At 43.8% G+C, this 16,119-nt stretch overlaps 1 protein-coding gene across 1 annotated transcript; it reads left to right on the plus strand.

The window, feature by feature from the left end:
* Positions 1-349: 349 nt before the first annotated feature.
* On the plus strand, positions 350-15,430 carry canx (calnexin). Its single transcript, XM_030117798.1, has 15 exons — positions 350-412; positions 6,050-6,265; positions 7,343-7,416; positions 7,501-7,559; positions 7,646-7,787; positions 9,108-9,189; positions 9,332-9,524; positions 9,751-9,940; positions 10,713-10,826; positions 10,914-11,070; positions 11,152-11,367; positions 11,489-11,608; positions 12,673-12,805; positions 12,879-12,997; positions 14,708-15,430. Exons 2-15 carry the CDS (start codon positions 6,053-6,055, stop codon positions 14,762-14,764), a joined length of 1,869 nt encoding a protein of 622 aa, XP_029973658.1. The 5' UTR covers positions 350-412; positions 6,050-6,052; the 3' UTR covers positions 14,765-15,430.
* The last annotated feature ends 689 nt before the right edge of the window (positions 15,431-16,119 follow it).

Genomic DNA, 16,119 nt, shown 5'->3' on the forward strand with positions numbered 1-16,119 from the left:
TTGAATTTATAAAAAGCTTCTGTCTGTTATTCTCGACTAAAACCATGACTCAATGTCTTTTTTCGCCTGATATAACATCTAAAAACATAATGTTGCGCTTTTTTAAACTTCCTGTGTTATTCTGAAATCAGTTTCAATCTATGCCAGCCTTTTTTCACCAGCTCCTCTTCAGCCAATCAGCAGCCGCTTCCTCTCACAGCTCAGCCAATCATCGCTGTCCACGAGGTGCAGCTCCGGGGGGAGGGGCAGCACAGATTTCCTCTTGGCCAATCAGCTGATGACAGTTGACAGCAGCCGCCATTCATTTGATGTAAAGGACCAATCAGCGACGAGGGCAGGGAAGCGTATGCCCTCAGACGACCCACGTGACCCTCCCCAGCAGTTCCCAGGCGGTCGCAGTGCAGAGCCGGAGGTGAGTGAAAAAGCACCAAAATGAGCAATTTAACTCCGAAAAACGAGCCGGACATGACTATTTCCGTATTTAATTACTTCTATATTTGCTGCATACGAAGTAAATCTGCACATAATGTCAGTTTTGTAGCGGCTGACTCGGGGCTCCGTGTATCCAGCGTGCTGCTAGCTCTGATAAACCGCAGGTGAACTGCTAGCTTCGGCCTTTTAGCACATTTAATTACCTTCTAATAACTCACTCATATCAACTCACGCCTTTTAATTTCCTTTAATTATATGTTACCTCAGACGTTTATAGCAGTGCTGGAGTTCTCTTAGCGGGGCTGCATTGCGTGCATGCCCTGCCTCGTTAGCAGCTGAGCTAACGTCAGGCTAGCCTGATGACCCACGTCTGTAGCTTCTCCGTCCGGACACTCCTGACATTTAGACCCTCAAAAGACTTTTTAGCCGCTGTCAAAACACACAAAAACGACGGGACGAAGACACAGGAGCGCGTAGTGTGTTGACAGAAAATTAATCAATGTAAACAGTCGAAATTCGTTTAATTAAGATATCTAGTTCATATGTATGGAAGGGTTTTAGACGTCAGTGTCATACTTCATTTCACGATTACACCATTTACAGCTGCAAAACCTGCTAAAATGTACACATTTCTTTAACAAAGCCACTTAGAAATTGAGTGAAAATCAATAATATTGACGTTTTAGCAAAGTTGAAACAGTACTGAGAATATGTTCCTTGTACAACTTTTTTTAAAAATATAAGGAATAACAAAATTTATTTGCAAAGTACTCTGCTGAAAGGTACCGTCTCTCAGCACGTTGCTCAAATAAAGTTAAACTACAGTGTTGTTGCAAACTAAAAACTAATTTGTATGCGGTATACTTGATTGACTTTTTTCTTTGCACCAAAATTACATTTAAATTGTAGGGTAGGTGAGAAATTGAAAAACAAAATGACGATTGCAGGGCATTATTTTTTGTCTTTTAGCTGAATTTGATGAAATTAGCACAGATTAGGCACTGCTATTGGTAACAATAGGTTTCTTCTGGATGAGCTGGAGACATGTATTGCCTTATGGAAAATACAGATGAAAGTATTTTTTTATGATTGCTGTTTGTACCCTTGTTTTGTAGCAACCTGTGATTGTAAAAGTAGTACATTTTAATTGGTGTAGGTTTTACTGTAGTATGAGCATAGTTTCTGAAAAACACTGACTTCATAGAAATTAGAAGTTAAATTACACAAGTTGTTTAGGAGCTGTTGCTTTATGCATAGATATGAATAAAAACAAATGTATTTCGGCCTAAAAACAACAAACCAATGCTCACTTAGAGTAACAGGGGTGTTTCTGTTTAGTCAAAAAAAAAATAAATACAGTCTTCAAAAAAAAATTGTATTTATTAGTGAAAACAAGACAGGTGTTAAATGATCTCGTACACACAGTACGGATAAATCTGTGATGGTTTAGATTAGAATTTCCTCTTAACACTTTCCTGTTCAATTTTTGTGAGGCAACCATTTGACCGAGACCCGTCATATTTAGAGAATTTGTATTTGAAAATACTATTTTTGAAGCAATAAAATGTAATTTTAGTACAGATTCTTAAACCTGTTTGTTTCCTGAGGTGAATATTATCAATGCAGCTCATTAAAAATCTTGAACATTCACTGTGTCGCATGACCTTCAGGTAAAATATTAAATGTGCCCACTGTGCTTTTAGATGATTTAAATGTTTTTTTGTTTTTTTTTAATCTCTTCTGTGCAGAAAGCAAAGCTGGACAATGAGAATATTGGCAACCTCTTTTGTCATAGTGAACGTCAAATGTCCTGCATCATTTCAAATCCAATGTGGTTGTTTATGGTTGTTGAAGATTGTGAGTAAAATCTTTAAAGTGCTTCTGATGCATTCGATATATTTTGTGGGTAAAGCTCTAAGTACTCATAAGCTGAGTGTCTCATCTTAATTTACTCGACAGAGACATTAGTGACCATGACCGTCCCGTCTCTTGGTGGTATTACAGCATCTCGGGGTAAATAGTGTCTAATTGGAACTGATGTAGGTAAATGTGGTGGTTTCGCTCCACTGGAGTGATTACAGACTTCTCAGTTGATTTGAATGCTGCCTGATGGTTCTGTAGTGCTGACTGGTGGCCAGCGGCTGCATGACAGTTTAACTGCGCTTTGTGTTAGAATTAAACAGGAGCAGGTGAGCTCAGCTGACTACTCACACACATCCCTAGTTATCCATTGTCCTATTCCTGTAGATTTCATCTGGTTTTAAACTGACAGTTTGAATATAAAGATATCCAGAGTAAGTCTGAGTCTGCTGCTGACTGCACAGCTCATTAAGGAGTTCACCTGTTTTCATTCCTATCTGCTCAGGTAAAGTGGTGAATCAAGGCAGGAGTGTAACTTAGTAAAAGCATTTAGGCAAAAATATGTTCCTTCTCTGTGTGAAAGACATTAAGTGCTGCAGTGCACTGATGTTGCAATGCCTCTTCCACAGGGACGTTATACAGCCTCTTATCCACAGTTTGACAGAGGCGCCTCTCTCTGCTTATTTAAATAGTAACCTGACCGTCCTGTTGGGTGAAGATTTACCCAATGCCAGCCGTTGGTTGACTTTCATTTCCCAGCAGGAAACGCTCGACCACCTATCTATATGTATTCACCAATAGAGAAAGACCTGTTCTAGATCAGACACTCAATTTTGAACACAAAAATTCAAGTGTTGGCTTTTCTCAATCTGTCTTCAGTCACTCCCTTGGTTTAAATGTTCATCAGACCCTTGTTTGAAGGTTGAACTCATCTCCTTCATGTTCAGTCTGTTCTGCCCAGCTCTCTGGTTGGCTTCTAGCTCGTTAGCTTTTTGTTTCTAAGACTGGAGGCCACGTCTTGGGTCACCTCGTCCTCTACTCGAGACTTCACGCCATCTTGTGATGCCGTGTGGTTTGAGACTGAGCAGGTTGGACCTTCTTCATTTGCTGTATTTGTGGCACAAACTGTGTTATCCGGGTAGCTGTTTTGGGTTATTTTGTTTTTTCAGCAAAATTTAAGACTCAGTTTATCTTCATGTGGTGGATTAATTTATTGAGAGACGTTGGCATTGCAGCAACATCTACAATGATCACTTTTGACCCGGTCATGTCACTAACTCTCATTGTCTGCTGTTGCTGTGAAATTAACGTGCTATCTACTCATCCAGCGACAATGACTGCAAGCTAGCATGTTAGCGTCATAGCTGCTGACTCCCTTTTTCATCTTTTTTTTTTTTTTTTTTTTCATTTTAGGATTGCAACTTGTATCAACTCTCACCGTTTAGCACAGAACGCTGTAAACTTCAGTCATCTGTTTTCACAGGTTAGCATCCGTGTGGCTAACGTTGTTGGCTTTTCCACATTCGCATTAGAACCAGCAGGTAATCGCAGGACTTTGAAGTTTTGACATTTATCCATCAGGTGGCAGTAGTGAGTCACTGTCGTCAGTCTTCAGTCAAACTCGTTGGACTCTGTTTTGCCATTAAGGCCTCTGTTTTTCCAGACTGGACAGACCAAGGCTGGTTAGCTGGTTAGCTCGCTAACTAAAGTAGCTGCCGCACGACACACGGGCATCCATGGGAAAACTGTGACTGACTTTGTTTATTCATATTGAGAAATATGCCATACCATTTAGGTTTATTATTTCAGGTTTTTTTTTCTTCATTCACTTTATTTCCTGTGCTGGACAAACTTCAGGGCACAGATTTATTGCTGCTTTTCAGACTTCTACATAAAAAAAAAAAATCATGAGATTAGGGACCAGATGACCCAATGAAGCTGACTTCAGTACAGTAATTCTCTTTGTTTCATGTGATGGTTAGCAGAGAGCTCAGAGTTTGTGTTTAACGTTGTTAAAAAGCTGTTAGCAGCAGATGTCCCGCAGGCTGAAGGCTTTTTAATATCAGATTACCTGACTTGACATTGGCCTCAGTACTTTCAGTCTGGGTGGACAAGCTCGACTCCAGCCGCTGTCACTGAACTGATTAACATTAAGCGGTTGTTTTATCAGCCAATAAGGAGCCAGCCGAAAGCTCATTACTGCGACCACATTGCTGAGCTGCCGAGCTGTTTCTGTAGGGTGCAACAGAAAGAACAGCGTCTTCAGGGAGCTGAAGCAGAGTACCCCCAACCAGAGCTTTAACCTCAGCAGGAGCTTCACAGTAACACTGAAGGGCTGTCCGATGTTCAAGCTATCTGAAGAAACTCCCAGAAACTGTGTATTTTTTATCAACTCTACGGCCATAAAATCTGACTAAGGTCCAACTGGAAACTTCCCACCTGGGAGGTTTGGTGTTCCAGGAAGCTATCTATCAGCTCAATACAGGTTTTATTTATGGAAAAACAAAATGGTCACCTAACTCATGTAAACATTTTGAAAACACTAATTATCCGGCAGTGAAGTTTTAAACCGAGTCTTTAGAGTAGTTTGAAGTCACTTTGATAGATTCCTCCTCGCTCCTGCCGTGTGCGGTGGATGCTAACAGCTAGCACTGGCGGTTCTGCTGGTTCTGTTAATCCCTTTGCAGCGACTTAATCTGATTACTGACAGTCTGCTGAGAGACAAAGGCAGAGAAACCCGCTTGTTCAGATTTGATTGTCTTTGTGGTTTTAGTTGATGAACCAATCAGAGCGTCTCCTGAAGGAAGACAAGAGGAAGAAAAAAGATGGAAAAACCATCCGCAGTTAAATTTCCCCATAATATTTTCAAAATCACAATTTTCTCATAGGAAATTTTAGGTTTTGTTTGTGAAAATGTTCAGTGTTTTTGTAACTTTGAATATCTGCTGGTCCTTCAGTGTCTCTGTTTTTGATTGGATAGTGGCGCTGTGTAAAGTTATTGATTAATTGAAGGTGGGACATATCCCTGCTTAACTTGGGATGGAAATGCATTGTTGGATCTCTTGTGTGTCTATCGGTTTTAAATATTCCTGCATTGTCTTCCTGTTTACTGGGTGAAGGAACACAGACACACACACAGCTCTGTAACACACTCCATTTAGCCTTCCTCCGGGACCAAACACACTCTGAGGAGTTGAGCTCCTCTGATCAAACCCTGTGAGAAACGGTGTGTTTTATTCACATGTTGCATCTTCTTTCTTTTTATACTGGTTTTAAATATTCAAAATATTTAAGCATCTGTTTTTTTTTTTTATGTATATCTTTGTATAATGTGTGTTGGTGTGTGTGTGTGTGGGGGGGGTAATGTGTTTATGGTGTGTGTTGGTGTAATGAGTAACCTTGTGGTCTCCACAGTGCGGGTGCTCACGGTGTGTGTAATGAGCCGTGCTCGGCTCTGGTGGGGTGCTGCAGTAATCCCGGGGGGTGTAATCTCGTTACGGCTGAAGGAGCCCAGGCTGCGTGCCCTGTGGGTGCCGCTCGGTCTCCGTGGCGATGGGCGAGTGTGTGTTGACATTGGACGTGAACCTCCGTGCACACGGTGCACGTTTTGGCGTGTAGGTGAAGCGAGTGCAGACTGAAGTACAGGATGGTCAAACTCTTACGATTATGGACAGTCGTCTCATCATGGGCGTTGAAATAATCTTTCCTCCTCCTTCTACTTTTATGCCCCTCCCCCTCCTCCTCCCCCTCCATGCAGACGATGAATCCGAGGTTGGGGTTGTTGGTTCTTGTGGCTGTAGGCCTCGTCTGCCTCAGCCTGGCTCAGGTCCCCGAGGACGACGGTCTTGACGACGTGGACGTGGAGGACGAGCTGGACCTGGGTCTGGCTGGAGCCGACGACGAGGAAGACCTGGACGACGACCCCATGGACGACGAAGCTCCGCCCGCTCCCAAGACTCCTCCCACTCCACAGGTAGAGTCCTGTTTGCCCCCCGGGTTCTCAGGCGCAGCGTCGGTTACTCATTAACCAGTCCGATCGGGACTGCGGTTTGATAACCCAGCAGTGCATTGACCCGCTGATCCACTGACCCTCATTCACACTGTAAACCACAGAGACAGACACCAGAAGCAGTTTAACAAGGGCCACAATAAATTCAAGAATCTTTTCCAACATTGCATACATTTCTTACTGTCAACTAAAAATGTTTTCCTAGTTTGCTTTAACAAAACAAATATGACGAACCATTGAAGGTGGTTTGTTCTCAGACAGTAGATCGTGTGTCATGTTGTGCTGTTCTGTGATTTAAACTCCAGTTTGACGGCTTTATGTAATGTAATCAGCAAGGCTGAGTCAGTAAAACAAACAGTCTGAACCAAACTCACCGTTCACAGCCAACTCTTCCTCTTGGAGCATTTTTTACATTCTTTTTCAGCTGCTTTCACTTTGTTTTGTTTGAGCTTGGCTTCAGTCTTGTTCTTGACTGGTCTTTGGCCGATCCTTGGTTTTGGATTAGAATTGAAGCCAGAGTTAGTTTCTGTTCAGTTTTGTGGTCATTGTGAGTTCTTGTGTCTCTAAAGTCACCTTGACCTTCTTATGTCACTTCAGGATTAATTTTTGGGTAATTCAAAACTCGTTTTGGATCCCTTGTGGTTTAGTTTTCCATCAGACATGTTGTAGACCTTTGTGATATAAACTAAAATTATATTGAACTGTGTTGTGAATCTGTTTGTTGCTTCTCTTACATTTGTTTCTGACTGCATTTTAGTGAAATGCTGGATTAGTTGTGGATTGATTTACTTTATATTCAGTTCAGACTGACCTAACCTAGTTTAGTTGTGGTATTTGGCTCGTTTGAGGCTGGTTTTAATAATGTTTGTTTGAAATAAGGTTTGAGCTAGCTTTCATCTCATTTTTTATCAGGTTAGTTTGTAATTTGAAGTAGTATGAGCCTAAATTATCTCTTTTTTTGACTGATTTAGACTTGTTTAATAGCAATAATTGTCTACATAGAGGGGAAAAAAACCATTCTAAGTGAGATTTGTGTGTCAGGTGATGTACAAAGCTCCAGAGCCGATGGGAGAGCACTTCTTCGCGGAGTCTTTTGACCGGGGGACGATGGACGGGTGAGAACACACACACACTTGTCTTGTCCTCGGTGTGTGTGATCCTGAGCAGCTGTGAACGTCTGTGCTCCGTGTGGCTCTCAGGTGGGTGCTGTCCCGCGCCAAGAAAGACGATGCGGACGAAGAGATCGCCAAGTACGACGGTAAGTCTTCCTGACTCGGTGGGAACCGAGCTGTGTGTGAAACGACCGCAGTGATGATGAACGTGGCTGTGGTGTGCTCCGGACAGGGAAATGGGCCGTGGAGGAGATGAAGGACTCCAAGCTGCCCGGAGACATGGGTCTGGTCCTGAAGTCTCGAGCCAAACACCACGCCATCTCTTCCCTGCTGCTGCGACCTTTCACCTTCGAGGACAAACCCCTCATCGTCCAGTAAGACCAGAAACTCACTCCAGCAGTGCTGCCTCCAGCTCACATCAGAAATATATATAGTTAAAAGCAAAGAGCTACATGGACTCAAAGCTTTATCAGATTTTTTTTAATATGCCTTTAATATACCTGGCGAGATGCGGGAAGACAGACGGCGAAGCTAGCACAAAGCTCAAAACAAACTTTGCTGTAGAATTAGATTAGGACTGTGTAATCTCACCTCGGATATCATCTGTTTTCTGGTGCATGTTTAAACAAGAAAATGTGATATTGAAGAGCTGCCTGCACCGTCGAGCTGTCCACACAACCAATCTGAAAAACCACTTGAAACTGTTTTCACCTGCTTCCCTTTATCAGGTATATTTGGCTTCGAGGAAAAGCAGCTTCGTAAAGATCTTATTTTTTGTTTCTTGTTGAAATGAAACACTTTGGAAACGTTTATCAACAATAGAACAGAGAGCAGAGTACCGAGTTATTCATCTCAGCAAATCCTGGTTTCAGTATTGATTCATATAATTCAGAATGTGGTTTGGAGCACAATAGTGCAGCTTCTGAAACGTCGGTTTGAAACAAAAAGAATGTAAAGCCTGACATGAGAATCTAAAATTAACTTAAAGGAGCCCGTATGTCCATCGTCACGTCTGTTGTCTCTAATAAACTGATGCCTCATAGCAGTGCCCTCCTCTTCCAGTAAATCATGATCTGTTCTGAAATATGATTTTATCCCTGAATCCTGCTGCATACATGAGCTTTTTTCCCCAAATTAAATTTAATTCTGCTTTAAAATGACCTGGTAAACACCTAATTCCAAACGAACAAGGTTATTTGGAACTACATTTGGCTGATTTATTCTGATCTCAAAGTGAAATTAAATCATTCCTTGATCCTCTATACCTCGTGCACGTTGCCTCCTCCTTTCACAATGATGCAGATATTCAGAGCTGGCCGCACAGTAATTATTGAACCATTTATTGCAGAAATGCATATAATGAAAGCAGTGGGTGAAAGCCTGAAAATGCGGCTTTAATTTGAAATAATTAATTCTGAATCATTAAACATCATGTAGCTGTGGCCACATTGTTAGAGTTCAGCCTGTGTTACACATATTTAAACATGTTCAACTCTCACAGGTGGAGAAAAGCCTTCATTCTAATCACTCCATCTGAAGAATAAAATGTCTCCATAAACACAAAATTCTTTTTGCAGTTCAGACTCTGGTGAAGGTGGGCTCGTCTGAAATGAGACGGTGACAGTGTGTGTGTATATAACGGGACTGTATCGGCAGGCTGCTGGCCGTTCTGATGGGTGTTTGTGTGTTTACAGGTACGAGGTGAACTTCCAGTCTGGTATCGACTGTGGCGGCGCCTACGTCAAGCTGCTGACTCAGACTCCTGACCTGGACCTGGTCAGTGCCGTTCCTGCTTCCTCTGGATCTGCTCACAGAACTTTACTCATCCACAGTCAGAAGAACTGCGTCTCTTTTTTAAAACAAGCAAACAGACTTATTGCTACTGTTGTTTTTTTTTTTGTCTGTTTTGTGTGTGCAGAACCAGTTTGTGGATAAAACTTCGTACACCATCATGTTCGGACCGGACAAGTGCGGAGAAGATTACAAACTGCACTTCATCTTCAGACACAAAAACCCCAAAACGGGCGAGTTCGAGGAGAAACACGCCAAGAAGCCCGACGCCGACCTCAGGACCTATTACACTGACAAGAAGACACACCTCTACACCCTCGGTAAGAGACAGACGCGCGCACACACACACACACACACACACACACACACACACACACACACACACACACACACACACACACACACACACACACACACACACACACACACACACACACACACACACACACACACACACACACACACACACACACACACACACACACACACACACACACAGAGCAGGCCAGGGCCTGGTAGCGCTAACTGCTCTCTGCTGCCCCCCAGTGTTGAACCCTGACAACAGCTTCGAGGTGCTGGTGGATCAGACCGTGGTGAACAGCGGGAACCTGCTGACCGACATGACGCCGCCCGTCAACCCGCCGGCCGAGATCGAGGACCCCGACGACCACAAGCCGGAGGACTGGGACGAGAGGGCCAAGATCCAGGACCCCGACGCAGTGAAGCCCGAAGACTGGTCAGTCCGGGGGCTTTTCTCCACATGTCTTCCAGATCTTTGTCTGATGTGAACTTTCTGGCCTGTTTTTGTGGTGCAGCTTTACAACTTGATGATACTTTTAAAATATTTTCATTTGTGTAACTTTTACATTGAGTTTTAAAAAGTTTTAATTAGATTTTTGTAATTTTCTCTACTTCTGATATTTGAAGTTTTTATGTTTTTTTTTTTTTTTTTTTTTTTTAGTTTGCATTTGCGCAATGTTTTCATTGCCTTGAAGTTGATTTTTGACCTTCGGTTGTGTCCAGATCAGGTTTTTGCATCTCTTGTTTTGAATTTTTATGTTTTTTGTAAATATTCAGGCTCTTTTTGGGAATTTTTTTTTTTGATGTCTCCAAACTTTTGACTCCATCTGAGTTGCTTTTTGAGTTTCATAGTGTTTCAGCTGCATTTACAGCCTTATTATCAGTTTTTACATTGAGTTGTATTGTCACATTTTCACTTTCTGTAATTTAATTTATTTATTTTTTTGGGTGATGTTTATTTTAAAGTTTGTTTTGACTCAACATTTTTTGTTGAGTCAGTTTTCCTTCATCAGTAAACTCAGTGTTTGACAGCTTTTGATTTGCAGTTTCACAAGTGTGTTGGAGGTTTTCAGGAGTTTTCAGTTACATTTTTCTGACATTTAAACAGGTTTTTCAAGCTTTTTCAGTTCTTTGTAATGTCTCTTGACTTCATGTCGCTCTCGCTCTTTGAAGTCTCCAGTATTAAAGTTGAATGTGTTGTTGTTCAGGGACGAAGACGCCCCCGCTCAGATCGCAGACGAAGATGCGGTGAAGCCGGACGGCTGGCTGGATGACGAGCCCGAGTACATCGGAGACCCCGAAGCCGCCAAACCCGAGGACTGGTGAGTTACTGCTCCCGGTGGACTCGGACCGCCTGGACGAGTCGGCGTTGAGATCAACGTGTGGACCGGTGTGTGTGCGCGCTTCAGGGACGAGGACATGGACGGCGAGTGGGAGGCCCCTCAGATCCCGAACCCGGCCTGTGAGACCGCCCCCGGCTGTGGCGTCTGGAAACGGCCCATGATCGACAACCCCAACTACAAGGGCAAGTGGAAGCCCCCCATGATCGACAACCCCAACTACCAGGTGGGTCCAGAGACCCGCGTTGATGCCGTGGACGCCTGAAGTGATGAGAACCTGAAGGACTCAATGCTGTGCGTTCCACAGGGTGTCTGGAAGCCGAGGAAGATCCCCAACCCGGCCTTCTTCGAGGACCTGCACCCCTTCAAGATGACGCCGTTCAGCGCGGTGGGCCTGGAGCTGTGGTCCATGACCTCTGACATCTTCTTCGACAACTTCTTCATCACCAACGACCGCAACACGGCCGACCGCTGGGCCAACGACGGCTGGGGGCTGAAGAAGGCGGCGGAGGGCGCTGCTGAGGTGGGTTCAGGTTCTCACATCGGCCTCAAGGGGACAGAGGACCTGAAAATACAAAACTCGGAATGGGAAAGACGGTGGAATGTAAATGTGTTTATTGTGTGTATGCGTGTGTGTGTTACAGCCCAGTCTGGCCTCTCAGATGCTGACCGCCGCTGAGGAGCGACCGTGGCTCTGGATCGTCTACGTCCTCACTGTCGCTCTGCCGCTCGTCCTCATCATCGTCTTCTGTTGCACCGGAAAGGTAAACTACACACACACACACACACACACACACACACACACACACACACACACACACACACACACACACACACACACACACACACACTGCCCCCTCCTGGTGGTTTCACCTCAGACTCTTTGAACTCGTACCTCTACAGCCAGAGTTCTCCAGTGAATCATACACACATTCCATAGTTCAACCTATTCCAGATACAAGTTTACAGGTATTAATGTGACTTGTGGTAGGAGTGTATTTTTTAGCTGGTAATTAGCAAGTTGATGTAGTGAGCCCCATTTGCCCCAGAACCAGTTTGGTGTGAACATGCAGCGGATGTTGAAGTTCTCACTTCCAGGGTATTAAAGTGGACCAAGGTAGCTGTGTGTGAAGTTTGAGTTGAGAAAGCAAAGGCTTGACTGCAGTACTGACAGATTGTTTTGTTCGTGGCTGATACTTAAAAATCTGATGTTGTTTTTTTTTTAAATGTGATGCACCGTTTCTTGTTCCCTGGAGATCGTTTAAACTTCAGTATCAAAGCAGAAAAAGTGTTTTCACCACTTCGGGCTAAACGAATCAGTTGGGAATCGAATCGTTGGCTGACGTGAAGGAGTTTTAGTCATTACCACTGAATCATTTTGTGAGTTAAACATTATAGATGGAGAGAAAACTGCTTTAAACTGTTGCAGAATTTGTCTTCAGAAATGTTTTAATGAACATACTGTATATCACAATAAGAGATGTTTATTTGATGTCAGGAACACATTGAAGAAGCTTCTCCCCCCCAGTTGTGAAATAAATTGGTGTTTTATGGTGGTCAGTAGTCCACCAACATCAGTAAAATGTCATTAAACTCAATGGAAAAGACACTTCATACTAAACCATAGAATATTCCTTTTAAAACAGCAGGCAGGGTGACATTTACAAAACTGGAGAAATTCTCTCATGTATTCCGGAATCGATTCAATACTAAGTGTTAAAAAACCAGACAGGCGAAAAAGCTGCTCCAGAGTTTGTCGTTCTCTTTTTCTTCAAAGTGCCTGAACTGTTCTCCGGGTTTGAAGTGGAATGTACCATTTGTTGTCTAGAAGAAGAGCGCAGCCACGCCGGCAGAGTACAAGAAGACGGACGAGCCTCAGCCTGACGTGAAGGAGGATGAGGAGGGGGAGGAAGAGGAGGTGGAGGAGGAGAAGGCTGAGGAGGCTGAGAAGAGCAGTCCAGGTTAATATCACCTCAGCAGCAGCAGCAGCAGAAGGCGTGGCTCCGGCTCTGTGTAACATTTCACATGTTTCAGCTGCAGAGAAGAGCGATGAAGAGGAAAGTCCCGCAGAGAAGGAAGGGGCAGCTGAGGAGGAAGAGGAGGAGGGGGAGGAAGAAGCAGAGGAAGAGGAGAAGGAGCCCACATCTGATGAGGTACATACTCGTTGATGTAATATCAGCTTTGCTCTGAAATCTGTCAGGTTGTAAAGTCTGAGCAAATGACAGGAGTAGAGTTTACAAACCTGTGAGCTACCGAAGAATTTAATCCACAACAAGGGGATGAATAGATCAGAACACTAGAGACTTCATGAATGGAAAATGTGAAACAAGATGACTTACCCATGATGAAGAATATATACTGTGATAAAATGTCTGTATTTCCTATGGAGTGCTTAATCAATCAATTAGTTGGAATCAATGTCAATTCAGGCATACTGTAAATGTTGTCTAGATCAGCTATAAATGTGAGATATTCACCATAAATCTGTGAAATAATACAGAATATAATCTCATTATTGGGTAGTTTTAAGGGAACTGGAGGAAGTAATCAGCATGAATGTACATCCATGTGGAGAAATGTAGACCGTAGTACTAATTAGTGTATAATCTCAGATATAGATTATAATCTATGACTTTGTAGGACATAATATAAATACAATAAATGTAGGACACGATTTAAGTTTGAATGTACATTTCATCTGCAAATTATTCAGTTCTCCACGCAACACCACATAATGACAACATGAAAAGTTTTTTCCTTTTTGTAAATTGAATAAATCAAATCTCAGAAATGACATTTACATAAATTCTCACAGCCTTTGTTCAAGACTGATGCTCCTCTGCCAGCAGTCTGATGCTGCCTCCGCCGTGCTTCACCATAGGGATGGTAAAGGAGGTCCTGGTGGTCTCCGACAGAGATCCTCTCCCCTGATAGCTCAGTTTATGCGGCCAGCTCTAGAAGAGTTCTGGTGCTTCTGAACTTCCATTTGCAGAGGAAAGATTCCGCTGAGCTCAGGTTGATTGGCTGAAACCATGTTTGGTTTCAGCCAGTCACCGCAAAGAAAAAACTCTTGCTGGTCGTTTTTCAAAGAGGCAATAGAGGATTCATCCAAAATAGATTTAATCGCTGTCGGGATATCCCTTGTTTTCGCTAGCTATGCTAATATTATTAGCAGTCCGTCGCTTCCTGCTTTCGTCAAAGCTTCATGCCCCGCCCTAAACGACTCGTGATTGGTCCGAAGGAAAAAAATCCGAGCGCATGAGTGCGAGCAGTGCATGATGGATTCTCGTGGTGTGTGTGAACAAATACCGCGAGAATTCAGCTTGACGGCAAGGTTACTGGATTTGTGCCTGGAGACCGTCCCGTGTTGGAGGTCCACACACAATTCCTGTGACTTCTTACACTGTCCGCTGTGGGACCTCCAGTAAACAGTGTGTCTAAATCATGTCCAATCCACTGGTGAACTACAATGAAGCCGTAGAAAGTTGACCAGTGGAAATGAAAACAACCAGAAGTCAATAAAGAACTCCATGACAAGTGTGTATACTTACGTATATGGGATTTCTTTACTTTTAGTGATTTTGCTCACATTTCAAAAATCTTTTTTTTTTTTTTTTTTTCACTTTTTCATTATAGGGTATTGTAAAGCTTCTGAGGGAAAAGGAATTAATTCAGTAGAAGACAAAGTACCTTTGGATGCACTTTGTGGCTCACCTCTTATTTAGACCTGTAGGTCCTAACATTTGCTGAAGACAAGCGGCAGTTTTCAGAGCAAACTGACATTTTTCTGAACAGCAGCTGAAAGTTTTCTGGAAACGTCCAACATGAAATCCTCAAGTTTCCCCTCCTCTTCTCCTCTGCAGAAGGAGGAGGACGTTCTGCGGAGATCCCCCAGGAACAGGAAAGTCAGAAGGGACTGATATCTCTGAATCCACAGCCCTGACCTCCACACCTTCCTCCACCTCCTCCCTGCCTGAAGCGTCCCCTCCCCCCTCCCCTGCTCCGCCTCTTCTTCTTCTACTCCTCTGCTCTGAGGCCGTGAAGCCTGAAAGGAACCAGTGGAAGCAGCGACAGGAAACCAACCCAGATCTCCAGTGTGGACGCCTGATGATGATGATGATGAAGATAATGATTCCAGTATGAACTGAGTTAGTGTGATTATGATTCTTCTTTTTTTTTTTTAAGATTAACTAAGATTTACTAAAACTTCCTTTGTCATTCCTTTAACTGAGTGGATTTGAACCCACGAGGAGTCTGCCCCCGCCTGCTCCCAGCTCGCCCCGTCCACCAGCTGCCTCGTTAGCCTGTTAGCAAGCTGCTAATGCCCCCGGCAGACGACTCAACTGTCTAATGTCCGTCAGCTGTCAGCGATAACCTCTGAGCAGGCTAGTTAGCTTCGTCCAGCGTGCAGCAAGCTAGCGGCCGAACCATCATCAAGGCCGAGGCGGATTTCAGCTCCAAGTGACCGTCTTTTGGTTTTCATCTCGAATCTTCCAACTCGTTGACCAGCAAGCTAATTATCCTGCAGAGGACCTGACAGCTGAGACAACACTTCAGCCTCCTTTGAAACTCCACGTCTGAGTTATTGTAGAAACTTGTCCGGAGCCGCCCCTTCACTCATGTTGCTTCCTCGCTGCGATCCTGCTAACCATCCTTTGAGCTTCAGGGAGAATAAAGAGGCGACTGGCCCATCTTCACAGAGCGGCTGCTCAGGCCCACAGATAGCGTACGCGGCAGCAGTGAACTAACACTTCTAGAGTTTATGAATTAGCGTGCTAGCTGCCTGAAGTTAGAGATTATCAGAGAAGCACTGTGCTCATATTTAAAGTGATTAACTGGGAACACTCCTACGTTTTCTTCCCTCGTTTGTTTGATTTCTCGCTATTTTGACAAATGTGTTCGCTCTGAAGCAGTCAGCCGAGCGCTAGTCGTTCTGAAAGCAGTTTTCCAAGCCGAATCGAGCTTCAGCGTCTCGGCGTACGATCATGGAGTTTGCAGGACTTGTCGGTGGTTTCGGTTCAGTCGGGTCGGTCCGGACGTTGCATGTCGAGTCAGCAGCAGCAGCAGACCAGCTTCAGGCACCCAGATGTTCTGTCTCCTCTTTCCTTCATCTGCAGTGTGATGCTACAGTAGCTTCCGGGCGGTTATTGTAGATCTTAGCTCGATGAGCTTTACTCGTACTTCAGTTCTGAATCTCTTCTTTCTTCTCTGACGTGTCGCCTTCAAAGTAACGTTTTATACGAAGAAAGTCTTCCAGTTCTCAGCTGGATCAGTT

Source organism: Salarias fasciatus, chromosome 2 (assembly GCF_902148845.1).
Source record: "Salarias fasciatus chromosome 2, fSalaFa1.1, whole genome shotgun sequence".
Taxonomy (NCBI): domain Eukaryota; kingdom Metazoa; phylum Chordata; class Actinopteri; order Blenniiformes; family Blenniidae; genus Salarias; species Salarias fasciatus.

Coding starts and splice junctions, on each gene's coding strand:
- canx (XM_030117798.1), top strand. CDS start 6,053: ATGAATCCGAGGTTGGGGTTGTTGGTTCTTGTGGCTGTAGGCCTCGTC. Junction 7,560..7,645: donor AGAGATCGCCAAGTACGACG/GTAAGTCTTCCT, acceptor TGCTCCGGACAG/GGAAATGGGCCGTGGAGGAG. Junction 11,368..11,488: donor CGGCGGAGGGCGCTGCTGAG/GTGGGTTCAGGT, acceptor TGTGTGTTACAG/CCCAGTCTGGCCTCTCAGAT.